Source organism: Mus pahari, chromosome 16 (genome assembly GCF_900095145.1).
Source record: "Mus pahari chromosome 16, PAHARI_EIJ_v1.1, whole genome shotgun sequence".
Classification (NCBI taxonomy): domain Eukaryota; kingdom Metazoa; phylum Chordata; class Mammalia; order Rodentia; family Muridae; genus Mus; species Mus pahari.
This window is the reverse complement of record NC_034605.1, coordinates 50079449-50098552: the sequence shown is the minus strand read 5'-3', so window position 1 is coordinate 50098552 and position 19104 is coordinate 50079449. Positions and strand designations below refer to the sequence as shown.

At 45.3% G+C, this 19104-nt stretch overlaps 1 protein-coding gene across 2 annotated transcripts in view; it reads right to left on the bottom strand.

Annotated features, from left to right (window-relative positions):
* Positions 1 to 19104, bottom strand: part of Rnf144b (ring finger protein 144B) — a 129967-nt gene that overhangs the window by 38367 nt on the left and 72496 nt on the right. The window contains exons 1-2 of one of the 2 annotated variants that reach the window (XM_021215825.2): positions 17082 to 17332; positions 5148 to 5338 (exon numbers count right to left, since the gene is read on the bottom strand). In XM_021215825.2, the coding sequence (XP_021071484.1) occupies positions 5148 to 5312 (165 nt within the window). In that variant the 5' untranslated portion in view covers positions 5313 to 5338; positions 17082 to 17332. Of the gene's footprint in view, positions 1 to 5147; positions 5339 to 17081; positions 17333 to 19104 lie in introns of those variants that run through there. The other variant, XM_021215826.2, reaches the window with a different exon arrangement.

Below are 19104 nucleotides of genomic sequence, written 5' to 3'. Positions count from 1 at the left end.
CCATCCATCCAGGATCAATCAAAAAAAATGTGGGAACCGGGACAGGAGGATAAATGATTACAAAGCTTCAGGAAAAACTGGAGGTGACGTGGTCAGGAGAACCTAGAAGAGTTCTGGGATGCCATCCTGTAATAAGACGCTTCCTTGTTTCTTATACTTCCAGAGTTCTAGGTAAAATTTACTACAAATGGCCAGGTCTTTTCACCATTGAAAACCAAGCCAAAAAACAAACAAACAAATGAACAAAGAAGCCAACGCCTCCCGACTGACAAATAATGATGGCTCCAAAAGATTCCGCCAAAGATGTGGTCATTGCTTCACCTTTAGAGTTGCCCATCCAGTGTTATAGTAATCAATGTGAATACCATATGGTTTTTTTTTTCTCGAATTTGTTCTGAACCTCGTGTTTGCTTTGTGAACATTTATGTATTGTATATATTCTTTACAGTTACATGGGCTGACATATTAAGCTTGTTTGATAGGATAAAAGTCTGTATTGAGTACTTTTTTGTTAGCCTGATTGTTTAATTTCTTTTTTAAAAAAAGGTTTAAGCCATCCCCTAACTGAATATCTTATCTTTTTTTTTTTTTTTTTGGTTTTTTTTTTTTTGGTTTTTCGAGACAGGGTTTCTCTGTNTAGCCCTGGCTGNCCTGGAACACACTTTGTAGACCAGGCTGGCCTCGAACTCAGAAATCTGCCTGCCTCTGCCTCCTGAGTGTTGGGACTAAAGCGTGCGCCACCACGCCCAGCTGAATATCTTACCTTAACTGAATAAAAATATCTTACTGATGTTTCATTCTTGTTTTTGTGTTGTGAGTCCAGATCTACTTTTGGGATTTAAGTTTAAAAGTGCAGCCAGAAGCCACAGTATATGTATGAGTGTGTGTGTGTGTGTGTGTGCGCGCGCGCGCATGTGTACGCACGTCCATCCACCTATGGCAGACGGCTGATGAGGAAGACGGTCAAACTCACATCTCCCCAGCATTCCTTGATCTGACACAGTTGAAAAGACAGAGTGGCTCTCTATACAGTGGAATGTGGGGAAGGAACAACCATGGTGCTAGCTTATCCTGGGTCTGGAAGTGAGCTAGCCCCTTCATTAAGATTCCCTCTGATGCCTTCTTCACTACCCGACAACGGGCATTATGAACTCCTCTTGCTTAAAAGCAGAAGTCAGACAGCTTGAACTTGCCCCAGATCTTACACCACTGGATGGCAAAGCCTGCCTGGGTCCGATTGTCCCATCGCTGTGTCTGGGCTCTCTGACACAGCTGTGCTGTACTGCAGGGAAGAAGGGGTGGGGGGAACAGCATCACTTTCCTAATAAAGGCATCAGTTAGAACCTGGGACAGAAGAACCGCAGGTTCTCTGCTTCGTTTCCATTACCAAGCATGTGCGTGCGCGCGCGCGCGCGCGCGCACGCACACGCGCGCGCACACACACACACACACACACACACACACACACACACACACACACACGGAGAGTCAGTTCTTCCTGAACTATGTCTTCTAGACTATCTGGGGGCTTTTCTTAAAGGTCATCCAACAGGCCCTGAAGGAAAGAAGGGCTTGATTGAAGAGGTTGTATGTTTTCTCTTACTTTTTAAACACTGGAAAATCCATTTGGCTGCAAAAACTGAATAGTAAAAAAAAAAAAAAAAAAAAAAATTCTGACCACCCTAAGCCAAAAAAGGGAAATGGAAAAGGTGGGGAGATGGTTTGATTCTTATTTTCTTCTCACTCAACTCGTCCCGTCTTTAATCTGGAAGGTAAATAGGCCATGCCCAACAAACCAACTCTTTCCAGGTGAAATTATCTAGGTTATAAAAACAAGCGACAACTGTGCTCCCATTTATTTTTCATTCATGGCTGGTGCGGTGTCCAAAATAAACCAGAGGCCAGCCCTGCCCGCCAGAGAGCAAACCCATGATTTCCACCACTTTGAAAACTGACTCTTAGCATTTTCTTCCCTTGACTTAAAGTGTCCAGAATGCTAGGAAAGAACAAGTTATGAGAGCCATGAATGAGCCGGGTGTAATGGCTGATGCCTAGATTCTTAACCCTTGGGAGGCTGAGGCAGGAGGACTGTCAGGAGTTCGAGACCAGTCTGGGCTATATACAAGGCTAGCCAAGGCAAAAGAGCAAGGCTCTGCCTGAAAAAAAAAAAAAAAAAAAAAAAAAGGCAAGAAAAGAGCCAGAGAAGCTGTGGTGGTGTCAATGAAACAGCCCCCATAGACTCTTAGGGAGAGGGGTTATGGAGGTGTGGCCTTGTTGGGGTAGGCGTGGCCTCGCTGGGATAGGTGTGGCCTTGCTGGAGGAAGTATTACCCTGATGTGCACTTTGAGGTTTCAGAAGCTCAAGCCAGACCCAGTGTCTGTCTCTCTGTCTGTCTGCTGTCTGTCTCTCTCTGTGTATCTGTCTTTCTCTGTGTGTTTCTCTTTGTCTCTCTGTTTCTGCCTCTCTCTCTGTCTCTATCTCTCTTCCTGTGCCCTGCTGATTTGGATGTAGAACTCTCAGCTATCTTTCCAGCACTATGTCTGTGTGCTGCCATGCTTCCCGCCATGCTAACAATGGCCTAAATCTCTGAACTGTAAGCCAGCCCCAATTAAATGCTTTCCTTTATAAGAGTTACTATGGTCGCGGTATCTCTTCACAGCAAATAGAAACAGAAACCCTAACTAAGACAGAAGGGAAGAAGTATGGATTTCCATGTTTCCATTATTTTTATTGACAAATGGAAACAAAGAAAAGGAAATAAAAAAGGAGAAAAACGTTCTGCATCCTGTCGATTATTAATTTATGACCTTCTTGAGATATTTAGCCTTCAGACCACAAGAAAAAAAAGACGTAGTTTCTCTTGCTGCAATCCCAGCATATCTGCCCCTTTTCCATCCATGTGAGTAAGGACTGCGCCCATGTCTGTATCCTCAGCTTCCCCTGCCTGGAGCTACACCTTTCTTCCATATTAGAGCCAACCGTGGAGTTCAACAGAAGAAAACATCCCCACAAGCAGAGCATCCGATGGGACGGTTTACTGGCAGTGACATACCCTGCACTCCTCTCTCTGACGTCATTTAGAGCCAGAATTTCCTACACTAGATGGTCTAAAGCAGGATGTGCAGAGACCCTGTTGCAGGCTAATCGATAGGTTAAGAAAATGTCAGAGGCTGGAGAGATGGCTCCGTGGTTATGAGCACTGGCTTCTCTTCCAGGGGATCTAGGCCCAGCTCCCACGTGGCAGCCCGTAACTGCCTGTAACTCCAGGTCTGGGGAATCTGACTCTCTCTTCTGACCTCTTTGGGCACCAGGTGCACGTGTGGTATACAGACGTTCATGGAAGAAAAACACTCATACATATAAACTAAAAGAGGAAGGTTTAAAAGTAAAAAAAAATAATTAAAAATAAAAAGTGGCAAAGACTGGGACCAGAACTGAAGTCCTCTGTAAAAAAAAGCAGCAACTGCTTGTCACCTCTGAGCCGCCTTACTGGCGCCTAGACACGCTTTTCTACCATGCTTTGCATAGAAATAAGAAGTAAATCTCTAACAGTAGAAAACCTCGAGCAGTTCTTCAGGAGAGCCTCACTCTAATTGCAAATTTGCAGGCACTAATGCAATCACGCATGCCCAGCTTACTATTTTGGTCGATCACAGGTAATGAGGTATCAGGAGGGCAGGGAAGGTTAATGCTTTTAGGTACAAACAGTTCCAGAAAATGGAAGAGTACCAAAAATATCAAACCATTTGACTCTCTGCTTTGGAGCCCTCTGTAACAGTAAGGAAGTATTGAATCTAGATGACAGAATGATGTGATTGTTCAAACTCTTAACTCCCAAGTCACTGATGGAAAAACGGGAAACAGTTGTACTGTTTTTAATTAGAAACTAAAATCTACTGAAACAACAATGTGTCAACATTAGCTTCTTGTAAGGATGAAATACAACCTTTGGCTAGATCCTCTTTTCCCAGCACTGACCCACAAGCTTGAATTCTGTACTATGAACTGGCCCAGCAACCTCCCCCCCCCCCAAAAAAAATCTCATATCCTGCCCTTATACACCAGGCACCCTCTGAGGGAAACCCCCATCCTGGTTATCACTGGATGTTGCTTCTGATCCACACGTTCGGAGGAAGGGAAGGATCAAAAACATGTAAAACAGACAGAGGGGCCATCGTTGCTGATGGTTCAGATGCAAGCAAGACCAAAGGAAAATGGCCACTCGGGGATGGCGGGACAGCTTCCTCCTTTTCTGTAAAGCAACACATAGTGGAAAGAGGAACGGAGAACATCAGTATGACTCCCAATCCTTCTACAACTCAGGTTTATAAACACCCAAGAGCAAAGAGCTTTTCTGAGTTTTGTTTCTATAAGTGAGAATTCCTGGTACCTGAGAACAGTTCCAGGACACGGGCGTTGCCTGACAGATACGTGCTAGATAAATAAATGGTACCATTGTCTACCGCCGTTCAGTCCTACGGCATCCCATCCTTCTGTCTCCTGTCTTGATATACTATCCAAGCATCCTTTTAGGAAACCAGTAACTAAAGGGACAGACATTATTAACAAACATCACTAAAAGAGGCAAGTTCATCCCCGAGCATCCGTGTCATTGCTGTTGCTGTTTCCTAATGCAGAGGAGGACTTAGTCAGCACATTGTAGCATTAAAAGAAGTGAAGATGTGAAAGAAAAGTCATTGCGCTATTTCCTGATGTTTTTTTTTTTCACTCAGAGCAATAGAAGAACTTCTTAGAGATCATGGTTAACTTGGGACAGGCTCAACGCCTTGTTTTCATCCTGAACTAGAATCTTCAGCACAGAAAGGCTCTGCTAACTCAATAGTTACATCTCTCTGGATGTGGTGGGTCATCAAGAGCCTGGGGAGACTGAGCAAGAGGATCTGAGGTCGACTCTAGCCTGGGCTACATAGCAACTTAAAAGCAAGTTGGAGCTCCATCTGCACCTGGGCATACCTTGTCTCGAAAGTTTAAGGGTCAGGTTACTGTACTTCCCTAGCATGCATTAGACCCTGGCGCCATACCGAGGGTCAGCTTAGCGAACTCAGTATGCCACAGAAAGGCGTCCTACCTTTCATGACTTTTCCCTTTGTAACTTTCCCACGATACAAACACTGAAGAGAACTTACAGGTGTACAAAAGATACACTGGCACTCTTGGAGCATGGTCATCTTGTCCAGAGACTGTTCACACAGGCAGAGCTTGCAAGTGACGAGCGGGGCGGGAATCAGGTCTCCAGAGGGTGGGTTTTCCGCAGTCATGGTCAGACACTGGAGCCCGTTGACAGAGTCCATCAGCCTGTCTTCAGCCTCCTCTATCCCTACAGAAAAAAAAAAAAAAAAAAAGAGTAAGGAATGTCATCACCATCAATACAGCTGATGTGTATTTGGGGGTCTGGTTGAGCAAATCCTCACCCTCGATGATTTTTAAAAGTACAGTTGAGTGTTTCTGAGAACTGTGGGATGGATATGCCTGATCTTGGCAAGGTCTTCCTGGAGCCCTGAAATTTAAGCTGACCTCACCTCACCGTCCTGATTCCTATCAGGTAAGCTAGCTGTGGGAGTGAAATGATCGCTAGACAAGGAGGAGAGGGGATGAGGAAATGTTGGTCAATTCCAGGTGGACAGGATGAGCAAGCTTTGGAAAACAATAGTGCCACACAGTAACTCCAGATAATAATAATAGCAGCGTTGTACCCTTGGCAATTGTTGAGAGCAAATTATAAATGATTCTCACTGGGAAGACAGACTAAGCATGAGAGGGGATGGTTAACAATCACTAGTTCCTCGGTTTGAGTGTGCGCATACTACTTGAAAATGTTACATTGTGTGCTGTCGATTGTGCCTTGTAAAGCTGGCAAAGAAGATAGGAAATTAGCACCATAAACAAACATTCCATTTGGGTGGTTTGAATGAGGAATGTCCCCCATAGACTCATGTACTGGGGCAGCTGGTCCCCAGTAGGTGGTGCTGTTTGAGGAGGTTATGAATCCTACCTTTAGGAGGTGGGACCTTGCTGGCAAAAGTACGGGCTTTGAGAAGTTTATAGCTTCACCTGCTTCTAATTCACTCTGTTTCCTGGGGTGCCAAGGAAAGGTGGGTGGCCAGCTTACAGTTCTGGCTACCTGCAGCCATGCTACCATCACCACTATGGACTGTATCTCTCTGGAACCATCAGCCAAAATAAACTCTTTCTTCCTTAAGGTACATCTGGTCATGGTAGTTTACCATAGAAACAGGAAGGTAACCAATAGAGTACATCACTACAAGCACTACAGTCAATGCAGCTCGCTCAGAAAATACTGAGGAAGTCTCTCAAAAGGAAGTTCAAGAACTCCCAAATGGGATGGGCTATAGCTCAGGGGTACAGCAAGTGTTTGGGATGCGTATAGCTATGAGTTCATCCCAGAAGGAAATGATTGTGTAGTCCAGCAATTCCACCCCTGAGTATGGGTTCCCAAAAGAACTGAAATCAGGGTCTTAAGGGGGGTATTTCTATATCTTTGCATTATTAATATTATTCACAGCAGCATTATTCATGACTGCCAGAAGGGAAATCAGACTGAGCACACATCAATAGATGAATGAACTCAGTGTGCTAAGCATAAGAAGAACCAATGAAGCCAAGGGACAGAGTAAATGCGGGGTATGTAAGGCTGCAACTAACCAGACAGACTGTTTTAAAAAAAGAAAAAAGTTTTACTTGCCGGAAGTACAAACTAAAACAGGAGTGAAAGTTATAGTAGAATAAATATATAAGCCATTAACATGGTTTCTTATTATCATGAACCAGTCATTATTCACCATGCATAATTGTATATGCTATTTACAACTGGTAATGCTTCAGGTTTGTTTATAGCAGGGTTGTACAAATGTGGGTAATGTGTCAGTTGCAACATTATGACAGCTGTAGATGTCACTGTGGGATGGGAAGTTTTCAATCACATCAATATCTTATGGGACCAACACCATAAACACGGTTCTCCATTGATGGGAACAGCAAGATGAGCATCATAATGATTTAGATATGAGAGCATTGAAGCAAGAATGAAAGAACAACTTGAAGGTGACCAAGAAGAGGGGAAAGCCAATGAGATCTCTGCTCACTTAACCAGAATGTGCCAGCACTTACTAACCGGAATAACCCGCCAAATGGTAAGAGATGACTTGGTCAGAATAAGTTAAGGGGACACTAACCAATGATTGGTTTCCAATAAGGGAGGCATGCTATTCCTGAGCAAAAGGCAGTAAAATTCAAGACTCGGTGTGCTCATCCTACTAATGATTAAAGAGCTATCATCCAAGGGCAAGCTCAACTCAAGTTAATGCACACATCAAGCTTGACACTGAGATTTCAGACTCCCCTTTAGAGCCATGTAAGAGCTTAAAAGGTAGGTAGGTAGGTAGGTAGGTAGGTAGATGGATGGATGGATGGGGAGGGAGGGAGGGAGAGAGAGAGAGAGAGAGAGAAAGAGAGAGAGAGGTCATCTCTCCCCAGATTGTGACTAGACAATGATCACTTGGTCATCTTCCTAAGACTCCCCACTGTATCTGTATGCCTACAGAGTTGGCTAGTGTGCCTTGGCCTTTATCTAAAGATTCACATTTCCCAACCCCAGGAAACCACTGGCAAGACCTCATCCTCCCACCCTAACTACCTAGCAAGTCCCATGATGCTTGGAGGGAGGACCCGAAAGAGAACTGAGGACATTCTGTCTGGGTTCCTTCTTTGCCAGCTTGACACGAGCTAGATTCACTAGAGAAGATGAACTTCAATTTAGAAAATGTCCCCATCAGATTGGCCTGTGGGAAGTCTTGTAGGACATCTTCTTGATTAATGATTGGTGTGTGAGGTCCCAGCTCACTGTGGGTGGTGCCATCCCTGGGCTGGTCCTGGGTTCTATAAGAAAGCCAGCGAGCAGCACCCCTCCCTGGCCTCCAGATGTCTGCCTTCTTTGAATTCCTGTCCTGACTTCCCTCAGTGACAGTGTGACCTGGGGGTTATAATGTGAAATAAACCTGTTCCTCTCCAGGTTGATTTTGGTCATGGTGTTTATCAATAGATACCCAAGACACCCTCCCATCCCCCCCCCCAATCCCTCTCATGAACCACTCCTTTGTAGGCCACAGGCAATTCACCCCCTTTCACTTTCATGCTTCAAGAAAGACCTTCCTTCCAGAGCTCACTGAGACTGGCCCACTGGCTTGTGCGGCTTGTTCCTTCTCATACCCCGCACTCCCAATCTAAGATAAGGAAGCAACCTGATTTATCCACCCTACCACTTGCAAGGTAACAATTATAATTCCTTTTACAGTTATTCCGAATGTAACTGTGCCTCTCATTGGGTGTCCGGGATCCCTTGGGAAAGAATTTTGGCAGAAAGTCCAAGGGCATGTTGGAAAGAAGAGAATTCTGGCAGCTGCCTTTGGGTTTCGACTTTCAAAGGCTTGTGGCAGGTTTCACTTGTTTACATATACCTAGCTCTAAGGCCAGAGCTGCGAGGAAGGAAAGCCACTTTAGATCGTTCTGTTTTGTTCAGAATTACCAGGAATGGAGAACCTTCTCTCTGCCCCAAGTGCCTCTTGCACCGCGAAGCGTTTGTTATGAGAAGCAAGTGCTGCCTGGTAGGAAAGGGCAGGGGAGTCGCTTCCCTTGTGTGTTTTCATTAGGCTTGCCAAGGAAAGGAATCTTGAGAAGCTGGGCTGGAAGCACGGGATGCATGAGGAATTTTCATATTCTGCTGGAGGCCTGAAAAAGCAATCTGCTCCTGAAACTCCACGGGCGGTGAGAGCCAACAGTCACAGTATTTTTAAATTAGGTAGCTTGTTTGACTGTCCAGAATCAAGGCAGTTACCGTGTGTGTGTGTGTGTGTGTGTGTGTGTGTGTGTGTGTGTGTGTGTTTATAAGTGTGTGTGAGTGTNTATAAGTGTGTGTGAGTGTGTGTGTGTGTGTGTGTGTATAACTGTGTATGTGTTGTACGTATGTATAAGTATGTGGCAGAGTATGTGTATATGCATGTTTGTGAGTGTGTATTGTGTGTATATCAGTATTTGTGTATGCACGTGTATGTGCATATGTGTGAGAGTGTATGTGTATGCATGTGTGTATGGCAGTGTGTATGAGCATGTGTGTGTATGAGAGTGTGTGTGTTGTGCACGTGTATATGAGTATTTGTTTATGCATGTATATGAGCATGTGTGTCTATGAGTGTGTGTGTATGTGTGTCTGTGTGTGCACCAGTGTGTGTACAAGATAATCTAATTGGAAGGAAAAGCATTTGTTTAGGGCACAAATAGAGATATCTGGGAATTTCTCTACATTGTCTTAGCGCCTTGCAAAAACATTTGGAGAAATGGCCAGAGCACAATGACAGAGACTGAGCAAAGGAGAGCCCCTGCCGAGTGAGCCAGCTGGAGACTGCTGAGGAGCCAGACCATCATCGGTAAAGTCCAGTTCGCCTGGGCCGAGGTCTTAGTCCCAGCCACCCTGCAGTGACCGAGGACCAAACACAAGAGGAGTCACATGAATGCTTTCAAAATGTTGACCTTGAGAGACACTGAGCTATCCTATGAAGGGGCAGGATGCATAACTACAGGAGGGAGCTTCCAACGGAGGACCTTGGGAAGGACAGGCCTTGGGGTGGTACAGCTCTAATGCCAGTTTGTGTAATGGAGAGAGTCTCGGGCTGTCCACTCGAGAATTGGTAGAATGGAGAACAGTAATCCCAAGTTCCCACCATATTGGCTAAGCATAACAGTGAAAACCTTCGGGGTTGTCCCTTGGCTCTAGTTCAGAACGCCCTCCCTTCAGATGCCACAACTCATGAGATGCTCATGTCCCTTAGACAAAAGGGCACAGTATTGCTCATAACAAATCCTCCTGAAGGCCTTAAATAATATCCAACACTATAAAAGCCATATGAATAGTCATTATATTGTATTGTTTAGGAGAGGATGACAAAGTTCTGCATAAGCTTAGTGCGCATAGTGCGACTTTCTGAGGGTTGTTTTTCTTTTGATGTTGTGGTCATTATTTATTTACATTTATTTCTCAAGAGGAGACACGTGAGCATGCTGCGGTGCACAGTGCACAGTATGGAGGTTAGCAGGCGACATTGCAGGAGCTGTTTCTCTCCTTCTACCATGTAGGTCCCAGGGGTCAAACTCAGGTTGCCAGGTATGGCGGCAGTAGGAGGCTTTATCAGCTGGGCCATTTTGCTGGCCCTTTCTGAATACCTTTTTAAAATCATTTTACCTTCCCATTATTATTATTAGTGTGTATGTCATGTGCAGGGGGGGGGGTGCCAAGAGGAGCCATAAGAAGCCATCAGATCACCTGGTGCTCAAGCTACAGGTGTGCCTGATACAGACGCTGGGACCCAACCTCTGGTCCTCTGCAAGAGCAGTGGTTGCTCTTAATTCTTGAGCCCCACTTTTTTTTTTTTTGGCTTTTCGAGACAGGATTTCTCTGTATAGCCCTGGCTGTCCTGGAACTCACTTTGTAGTGAGGGCCCAGGCTGGCCTTGAACTCAGAAATTCACCTGCCTCTGCCTCCTGAGTGCTGGGATTAAAGGTGTGTGCCACCAAGCCCGGCTGAGCCCCACTTTCTTAATGCCTTTGATCCTCTGGCAGACCCACAGACTTAGAACATGAAGATATAGAAATTGACTATACTGGGTTGACCTTTGTACCACAGTCCACTGGAGGAGTTTATTTTAGCTACTGGCTCGTGGTTTTCATAGGACTTATCAGTGACTTCAGTGGTGCTGGTTAAAAGGCTAGTCAATGGCTGCCATTAGGCGGTCGCTGAAGCTGTACTCGAAACTGGGGTCTAGAGGAAGACAGGTTGAATTTGCTGGGGGCAGAGCTAGAGTGACAGTGAGGGCAGGAGGTGCTAACAGAGGCAGGCGAGGTTCCTGGCAGCCCTCCACACTAGTGAGTACGCTTCTCTTTCCAACTTGGCTCTCTGACCAGTGTTCTGATCGTTCAGGGACAAGATGAACCAGTGCATATCAGTCACATCACCAACAATGGTCCTGCATGCCCCGTGACTGCAAGAACAAATGGATCACGGACAGACTCACTCGTGTTCAGAAAAACACAACTTCTGAAGCTTATCATATCTATACACCTGCCTTTCAGGGAATAGTGCTCGAGGCCAGCCGGGGAGTACAAACAAGGTGTCCCTCTTAATGGACTTGGTCATTATTGATAACGGAGATGAGGGGATCTTTCCTGGGCATCAGCAAGTCCAATAAATATTGAGGTCTTAGATGTGCTGGCCGTTAAGAGCCATCCCCCAGCCTCAAGGCAGTAGTGCTGAGATATACAGCTTGGGAAGGACTTCTCCCCTCTCCAGAATCATCTCATGGTTTCATCCAGAGAAATCAAGAGATAAAGACCAGACACCTAGGTCAACAATTCTTTGGTCTTAAAACCTTCATAACCACAGTTTTGAGGACAGAGATAAGACCACACAACCTTGTAGCTTGCAGACCTCCATCTTCTGGGATCATCGGAACCAATGTGTGAACACAGTCATGCAGTAAGAGACATGTTAATAAAGAGACCTGCTGTCTTTGAAACCTGTGCCAGGCAAGATTGATAATTCGCAGAAGACACTTTTTAAATACACAGCGGTAGTAGACACAAAAGAACAATAAAAAAATACATAGCACATATCAGTGGAGTTGTCGTGTATTGTCATTAATGCATGTTGTATTTAACTGTGTGGTCTGTCCTGCTGGGCAATAGGTATTCCAGTGCATTTGTCTATACCAGAACTGTCCACAGAATTTATTGTGGTCCTCACTAGGCAAAAGGAATGTGATCCTTTGTTTTTGATCGATTGACCCACCATCGAGTGCACAGCAAGTAGGTGATGAATGGAAATGTCATCATCTCATGTATATAACTCTATCACTGCCATCTTTTTGGTGGGTGGAAGGGGGGGAAGAGCATGAGGAAGGAAGAATGGGAGCATTTCTCAGGAGGGAGCAGTGTCCCACGTAGCCCAGGATGGCCCTGAACTCCACCATTCTCACCGCTACCTCCTGAGGGTGAGGACTATAGAAAGCACCACCATGCCTGGTCTTATATGGTGCTGGGGACTGAGCCTAGGATTCACGAATACTAGTCAAGCACTCTGCCAATAGAGTTATGTCCCCAGTCCCAGGAGGGGTGTCTTAAGCCTTAGCAAGGACTGTTTCCTAAAGGGCGCGTATACTGTTTCAAATTCACGTGAAGACGGTCCAGGAAACTATTTTAATAAGACCCAACTTTAAGGTGTTTTCTATACAATGGAAGGGATATGTGAACGTGACCATGTATATATCATGAGATGTTAACTCTGAACCCTCCAAAATATAGTGCATCTGGGATGTCTAGTTTTTATCCCTTCAAAATGCTGTTCCCTTTTCTTACACACACACACACACACACACACACACACTTCTTGTCTTTGTTCCATGTTTTCTGTATATTGCAGGGTTAAGAAGTAGAAACCCATTCCAAGCTTTCCTAACAATTCAAACTTATCAAAGAAGGTGGGCGTGGGTACAAGACCCGCAGCTCGCAGCTCGGTATTGTTGGTGCTGTGATTTTACAGACACCACGCCAGCTCCCTCCTCACCGCCATGTCCTGCCCGCCCCTTTCTTCAACTGTTTGTTCTCCCGCCTCCCACAATTATTCATCCAGCCCCAGTGAATAATTTTCTTCCCCTTGCCTGGCACAGCAACAAAGCCCCAGAGCAGGAAGGAATGTCTCTGACAGGCAGGTTGGACAATAATGTAATTAACAGACGGAGGAGATGTGGTGTTTCAGAAAGCCCTACAGAACAAAACTTCTAGGGTTAGGACAATACCAGGAAACCACACTCACTAAAGTATGAGCATATAATCCCAGAAAAACTTTTCTCCAAATGAATAAAAGCATATGTAAATATTACTCCCTTCTGTAAAAGTTTTAAGCTTCCACAGAAATTTTAATTAGAAACAAACTTTCATGAGGCCAGTGTGGAAGTGGAGTTGCTAACCTCCCACGCTGAAGAAGGTTCGGGGCATATATTCTTGTATGCCTTTCCCAAATAATCCTCTAACTGGGATCCATAATGCAGGGAAGAAAGTCAAAACCACAGTGAACCCAATCTCATACCTGTTAGGAGATGGGATACTGAGGTGATAACCCAGGCCCTGGGTCGAGAAGGAAGCTGGGTGGGGAGCTTCTTAGTAGATGATGTCACAGAACGCAGGAAACCTTGTGGATATATGGTTTCCACCACAATTCCATCAAAGAGAAGACTGGAGAGACAGCTCAGCACTTACACTTGCTGCTCTTGCAAAGGACCCTGGGTCAGTTCCCAAAACCCAACATGGATCCTAGCACCCACAGGAGGTGACTCACAACCATCTGTAATTCCAGCTCCAGGGAATCTATACTCCCTGGCTTCAAAGGCACCTGCACATACACGATGCACCTAAACTCACAAAGGCGCCGTGTACATGAAATAGATTAAGTATTTTAATAAGAAGAAAGGAAAAAAAAGAAGCTGTTCATCTCGTGGTGGAGGAGTACTGGTCACTTTTACTCTCAGAATTGTAGAGGTTTCTGCTTTCTTTTTAAGACTTTTTAAAATGTGTATGATTGTTATACCTGCATGCATGTGTATGTGCCACAGGCATGACTGGTGCCAACGGAGGCCAGAAGAAGGCATCAGATCCCCCTGAAACTTGAGTTACAATCAGGCATGAGCTGCCATGTGCATGCTGGGAACCCAACCTGGGTCCCACCTCCTCTTCACTTCAACTGGAGCCATCTCTCCAGTTGCCACCTTTTCTGTTTTTAATAACTACGGCAATGTGACACGGTAGCTTTGGAACTACTCAATGACCAGCTAATGGCAAATGCCAAATTTAAATGAAAAAAAAAATGTTACTATCAAACTAACATCCCACTGAAAGATGAAGATAAATTAGAATACTTGAGGCTGTTGAGATGGCTTAGCTAGGAAAGGTGCTTACTACCAAGTCTGGTGACACAGTTTCGATCCCCAGAACCCATAAGGTGAAAGACCCTGACAACTGTCCTTTGACCATCACACACACAACCAATCCATCAATATAATGCATTAAAAAAAAAAAAAAAAAAAAAGGACACTTAACATAAATGTTCGAGGCTGAGGGTGTAGGTCTCGGGTAGAGAGCCAAATTATCATGTTTGAGATCTTTCGTTTAAACCTCTGCACTGCAAAAAGCAGACAAGGCGAGATAAACAAATGCAGGTGCGGTCACAGTGCTCTAACTTATGCAAGACTCAGATGATATCAGGAAAATTATCAAAAATCAAGTATCGAAAAGTACACGATTGAAATGAGAAACAGCAAAATAGTTTTGTTTTGTTTTTGTATTCTGGTAAAACAACATAAGTGAAAAAGTTGCCACCTATTGAGATTCACTGCCAAGATAACAACAATTCCTTCAGGACAGAGGCCACTACTTTTTAACCTGGCTTTATGTCCTCAGCATCTAGCACCTTGGAAAGAGTCACTGACAAGAGAAAAGTTTTATGACTATTTATTAAAGGCTTGGTTCTCATCCACATTCACTCCTAATAATAAATCAAAAGCAAAGACATTGGTAACTTAGTATAACTAGGGAGTATCTGTAAGTTCAGGCAGAAATCTCTGGACGAAAAGTCTACAGACTGAGGGGCAGCAGCATCAGAAGTGCCAAGCCCGATTTTGCATGGTAGCCGTCCTTTCCCCACATCCAGGATCCAGGATAATCAGTTCCACAGAGCAGGGTCAGTCCCCTGAACGGTTTGGACTTTGCTCTTGCACCATCCTCTGAGGGCAGGTGATTCCTGACAGCTGCCTCAACCCGTGATATCAAATACCAAGAACCCCTCCTAAGGGGAGTGCGCCGCCATGCCAAAAAAAAAAAAAAAAAAAAGCCAGGGGAGGCGCAGAAGGCTGGACTAGCATTGTCGATGGAGACACAATTCCCAGTGTATCTAAATGTTCCCAGGCTTCCGAAATATTGAAACAATTTTTCCAGAAAGAAATTTCAAACACACTTTTTTTTTTCTTTTGGTCCTGATTAAAAGTATTCGCACTGTTGAAAACAAAGATGTTTTCCAGGAAGCTAAATCATCTTGCTGGGTAGATAAAGTTGTTGCTTTCTTTCTTTTTTTTTTTTTTTTCTTTTTCTTTCTAGAGATAGCATACCTTTCATTTTGCTTGTACAATTTGGCCCAATAAATAAATAAATAAACTGGCTTCATAATCTGAGATCCCAAAACTGATTATTTTAAAGACATGTCTTGCACTGACCTAGTTTAGAAATCTGGATGCCTTTAAAAAAAAAAAAAAAAAAAAAAAAAAAAAAAAAAAACCCTGCCAGTGCACTGGGACCATTCATGAGAATGGGGCTTTTGAATGCTGAGAATATTCATTGGGGCTCAGCACAGAGATATTTGGCATCCATGACTGTAAATATTTGTAAAGCCCTGGGTAAATGGTCAGTGTTTGACCACACTCAGGCCTGCCTTCCAGCACGATAGTGGAGGCTGGAGTTATCTGAGGTGATGGCCTAGGAGATTTAGGTTAGGGTTTCTCTTACTGTTTATTTTCAATAAAAAAAATCCAAGCACATGGATTCTGCAACTTGACATCTTTTTCCCGGTCCCTGCACACGGTAATCTTGCTGTTCTTCACTCTGGATGAGTGAAGGCACTTAGGAGGTACTTCGGAAACAGAACTAACTCGTTCCCTGCCCTCCCTCCCTCCCTCCCTCTTTCCCTCCTTCCACCACTTCCAACTTGATGCCCACTGCAAAGCAGAAAGTGCTCACCAAGGTGCCCAAGGGCAGGCTGTGGGGTGGAGGAACTGGTAGCCTGGGATTTCATTACATAGCTATCTCCAAGTGGCTTTCTGGGTCTGCTTTACATTTCTTTCCCTTTTTTTCTCCCTCTCTTTCAGTTCAAGGTAGTTTCAGAAACACTTAAGGGTCTGATGCCCATGAGGAAAGGGGGTGAGGTTTACAAAGATCCAGTGAGGAGGAGGGAGCCAGCAAGGAATCAGACTTGAATGGAAGCAGAGAGCAAGAGAATCACCTCAGGGGAAGCTAGCTGCAGCAGATACTTGTAACTGCCAGCAGCCCCGTGAAGGCTGGCTGGACTCTTCCTTCTGCCTCTTACCCACACCCTAAAAACTGAGTCATCTCTAGGTTCATTTATTTTGCTTCTGGGCAGGGACACCCCTCACCCGCTGCTTCAGAAATGCTGAGGACCATATCCTTCGGGCCATACCTCCGGTGCTAAAACCGACAGTCAGAAGTGCCTAATCAGAAGCCCCGTGGTAAGGGTTCCAGCTCGGGTTTTGATAAGGTAGCTGGGGCTGAAAGCACGAAGAAAGGAACAGCCAGTGGAAACATAACAGAGAACTGTCTTCTGAGAATTTGGCAAGGGGTGTGTGTGCGTAAGATTAACAGCAGAATCCCCAAAAAGGGGCCCTGGGAGGAGCTAGCCAAGATACCTTTCCTGGGTGAAAAACCGGGATCAGTTTCATCCTAACATCAACTCGAAAACAGGGCAGAGCCTCTCTCTCTCTTATCAGCAATTGCCTGATTAAAAAAAAATAATCACCATAACGTATAGCCCAGACTCCGCAGTTAACATAACGTGTTATTCATAGCTTTGTGTGTCAACATACTACTGTGCATTTCCAAATAACAGAAGGTAGACAGCCAGCTGTCTCTCCTCGAGACACACCAGAAGACTGATCCGATATGCAATTTATGATAAGGTCTATAAAGATCACACTTTATTAGAAAGTAAACTAATTTGATTCAACCTTTTCAAAAGCACTTTTTAAAAAAATAAATAAAGTTAACAGGTGTTTGAGGCACTGGAATGCATGCAGTTCTGCATGGCTTAAGCCCTGGAGATAGAATTTAGCCATAACCACCGGGTAGCCTCCGTCTCGAACCTCTCCGCATTTAAGCTAGCAGCCTTTCCTGGCTTGCACCGCCTGTATCCCACGCACAAGCACCCCTTCTAGATCTACCTGGCTGAAGCTGAAGTCCTCGGGCTGCTTGGCGTCTCTCTAGCAGGTCCAGCCTGGGCCAGCCGGGGCAGCAGGCACACCGCGGAGGAAGGGCTCTCTCATTCTCTTTCCCTCTCCCTGAGTGCTCCGCCCGGCTGACAGCTTTACACTTTTGCAGGATTGCCACAGGACTCCACGCCCAGACCTACAGCTCGGGAAGAGGAGGAGTCCCTCTCCGCCTCCTTGTCTTGACAGGCAGGAACCTTGCAGAACCAGCCAGCAGCTCCGGGCGCGCAGCAGCCAGAGCGTTTATTTATACAGGAAGCTAGGCGCCGCACTTCCTACTTCCCATCTGGGTCGCACTTCGACTGCAGGTGATGGCCTTAACCCTGTCCGATCCCATGCAGCCAGAGCGCAGAGCAGTGGCTCTCAGGTCCGGGGCCTGGCGCTGCCCCCAGGAATCCCCGCGCCGGGTGCAAGCAGCACCCCCCACTGCGCTTCCTCCAGGCTCACCTGCAAGCTTCACCTTGGCCTGCAGCTCTTGCTGTCTCTCTGTGTGTCTTCACAGGCCACCTTTCCTCTTCTACTTTAACAGCCCTTGACTTGACTGTTCACCTCCCTCAAACCCTCCCCACACACACACACCACCACCATCACCCTCCCCGCGACCCACATCCACTCAAGTGTGTACCTTGGCCGTGCAAGTGCGTCTGATGTGGGCAAATCAAGTTAGAAGCCTTAGTGTACTTACAGTGATTTCACTTCAAGTGCTTTGTCAACAAAAGATGTGAGAAGCACATGTAAGGTAACTAGTTGTAGTCTCACTTAATGGAAATCCAACAGCTATTCCAGAAAACAGGAGTAGCAAGCCGCCATGACGGCGGATGCTTAATTAGTACTGTGTTTTTTAATAAATGGCAACACCTCACTCTCACTGCCAGACCCCATAGGTCACAGGAACAGGTCCAAACCTGTTGAACATTGCAGTTTTGAAAGATCTCTGGCACCGGGATTTTTCTGTGGGCTCTCTGCAATCTTCCTTTCCTACAGCAGCTAAGGTCAGGATGTACTTCCTGAAGGGAATGGGGCTCACAGATACTTCCTGGGACAGGTAAAGGGGTGCTGTAAGGACACAGTCCACCTCTCAGCTCCCAGGAAAGCCCAGTTCAGAACACCGTGTGTGTGTGTGTGTGTGTGTGTGTGTGTGTGTGTGTGTGTGCGCGCGCGCGCAGATGGAAGAGAGGGACTGCAGACAGTAGAATACACAATTGGGACCTAATAGTCTGAGTGGCACACGCCTTTAATCCCAGCACTCAGGCAGGCAGATCTCTGAGTTCGAGGCCAACCTGATGTTCAGGGTGAATTCTAGGACAGCCAGGGCTACACAAAAAAAGGCCTATCTTGAAAAACAAAAAACAAAAAAAGGGACCTAAAATCATACAACCAGAAAACATTTGTGCTTGCAAAGTCCTAGTTATTTTAACCCAAACAAATGAGTTTAAGGAGGATGTTTAGGGGCTGGGCGAGACCACACCTGTGATAGGATCAAAAGTGGTTTAGTGAGAAAAATATGTATTTGCAAAAATGAGGAGGATGAAGAGCTAACTTCAGATTGAGTGGGGCTTAGGGTCCCAAGTTACCTACCCCCCAGAAAGATTCTTGGTGCAGTAACCATTCCTGATGGATGAGAGACAGGGGAGATAAACAGAGTGCCTCCTAACAGACCAGCTCATGCCTCAGTGTTGATACCAATCTTCTGAGCCTCAAGCCAAAGTTCAACACAGAGTCCACTTTTTACATCACCCTGCAATTAAGGTGTGGGCTCTTATCAGCAGGATAAGGGGAGAAGCCACAGCCAACATGAAGGAAAATACAGGCCAGGCACAATCATGCTGCTTTTTTGGACACAGAGAACTGAACCACATCAAAGTGGATGCAAATTTACAAAAAAAGAAAGAAAGAAAGAAAGAAAGAAAGAAAGAAAGAAAGAAAGAAAGAAAGAAAGAAAGAAAGAGAGAGAGAGAGAGAGAGAGAGAAAGAAAGA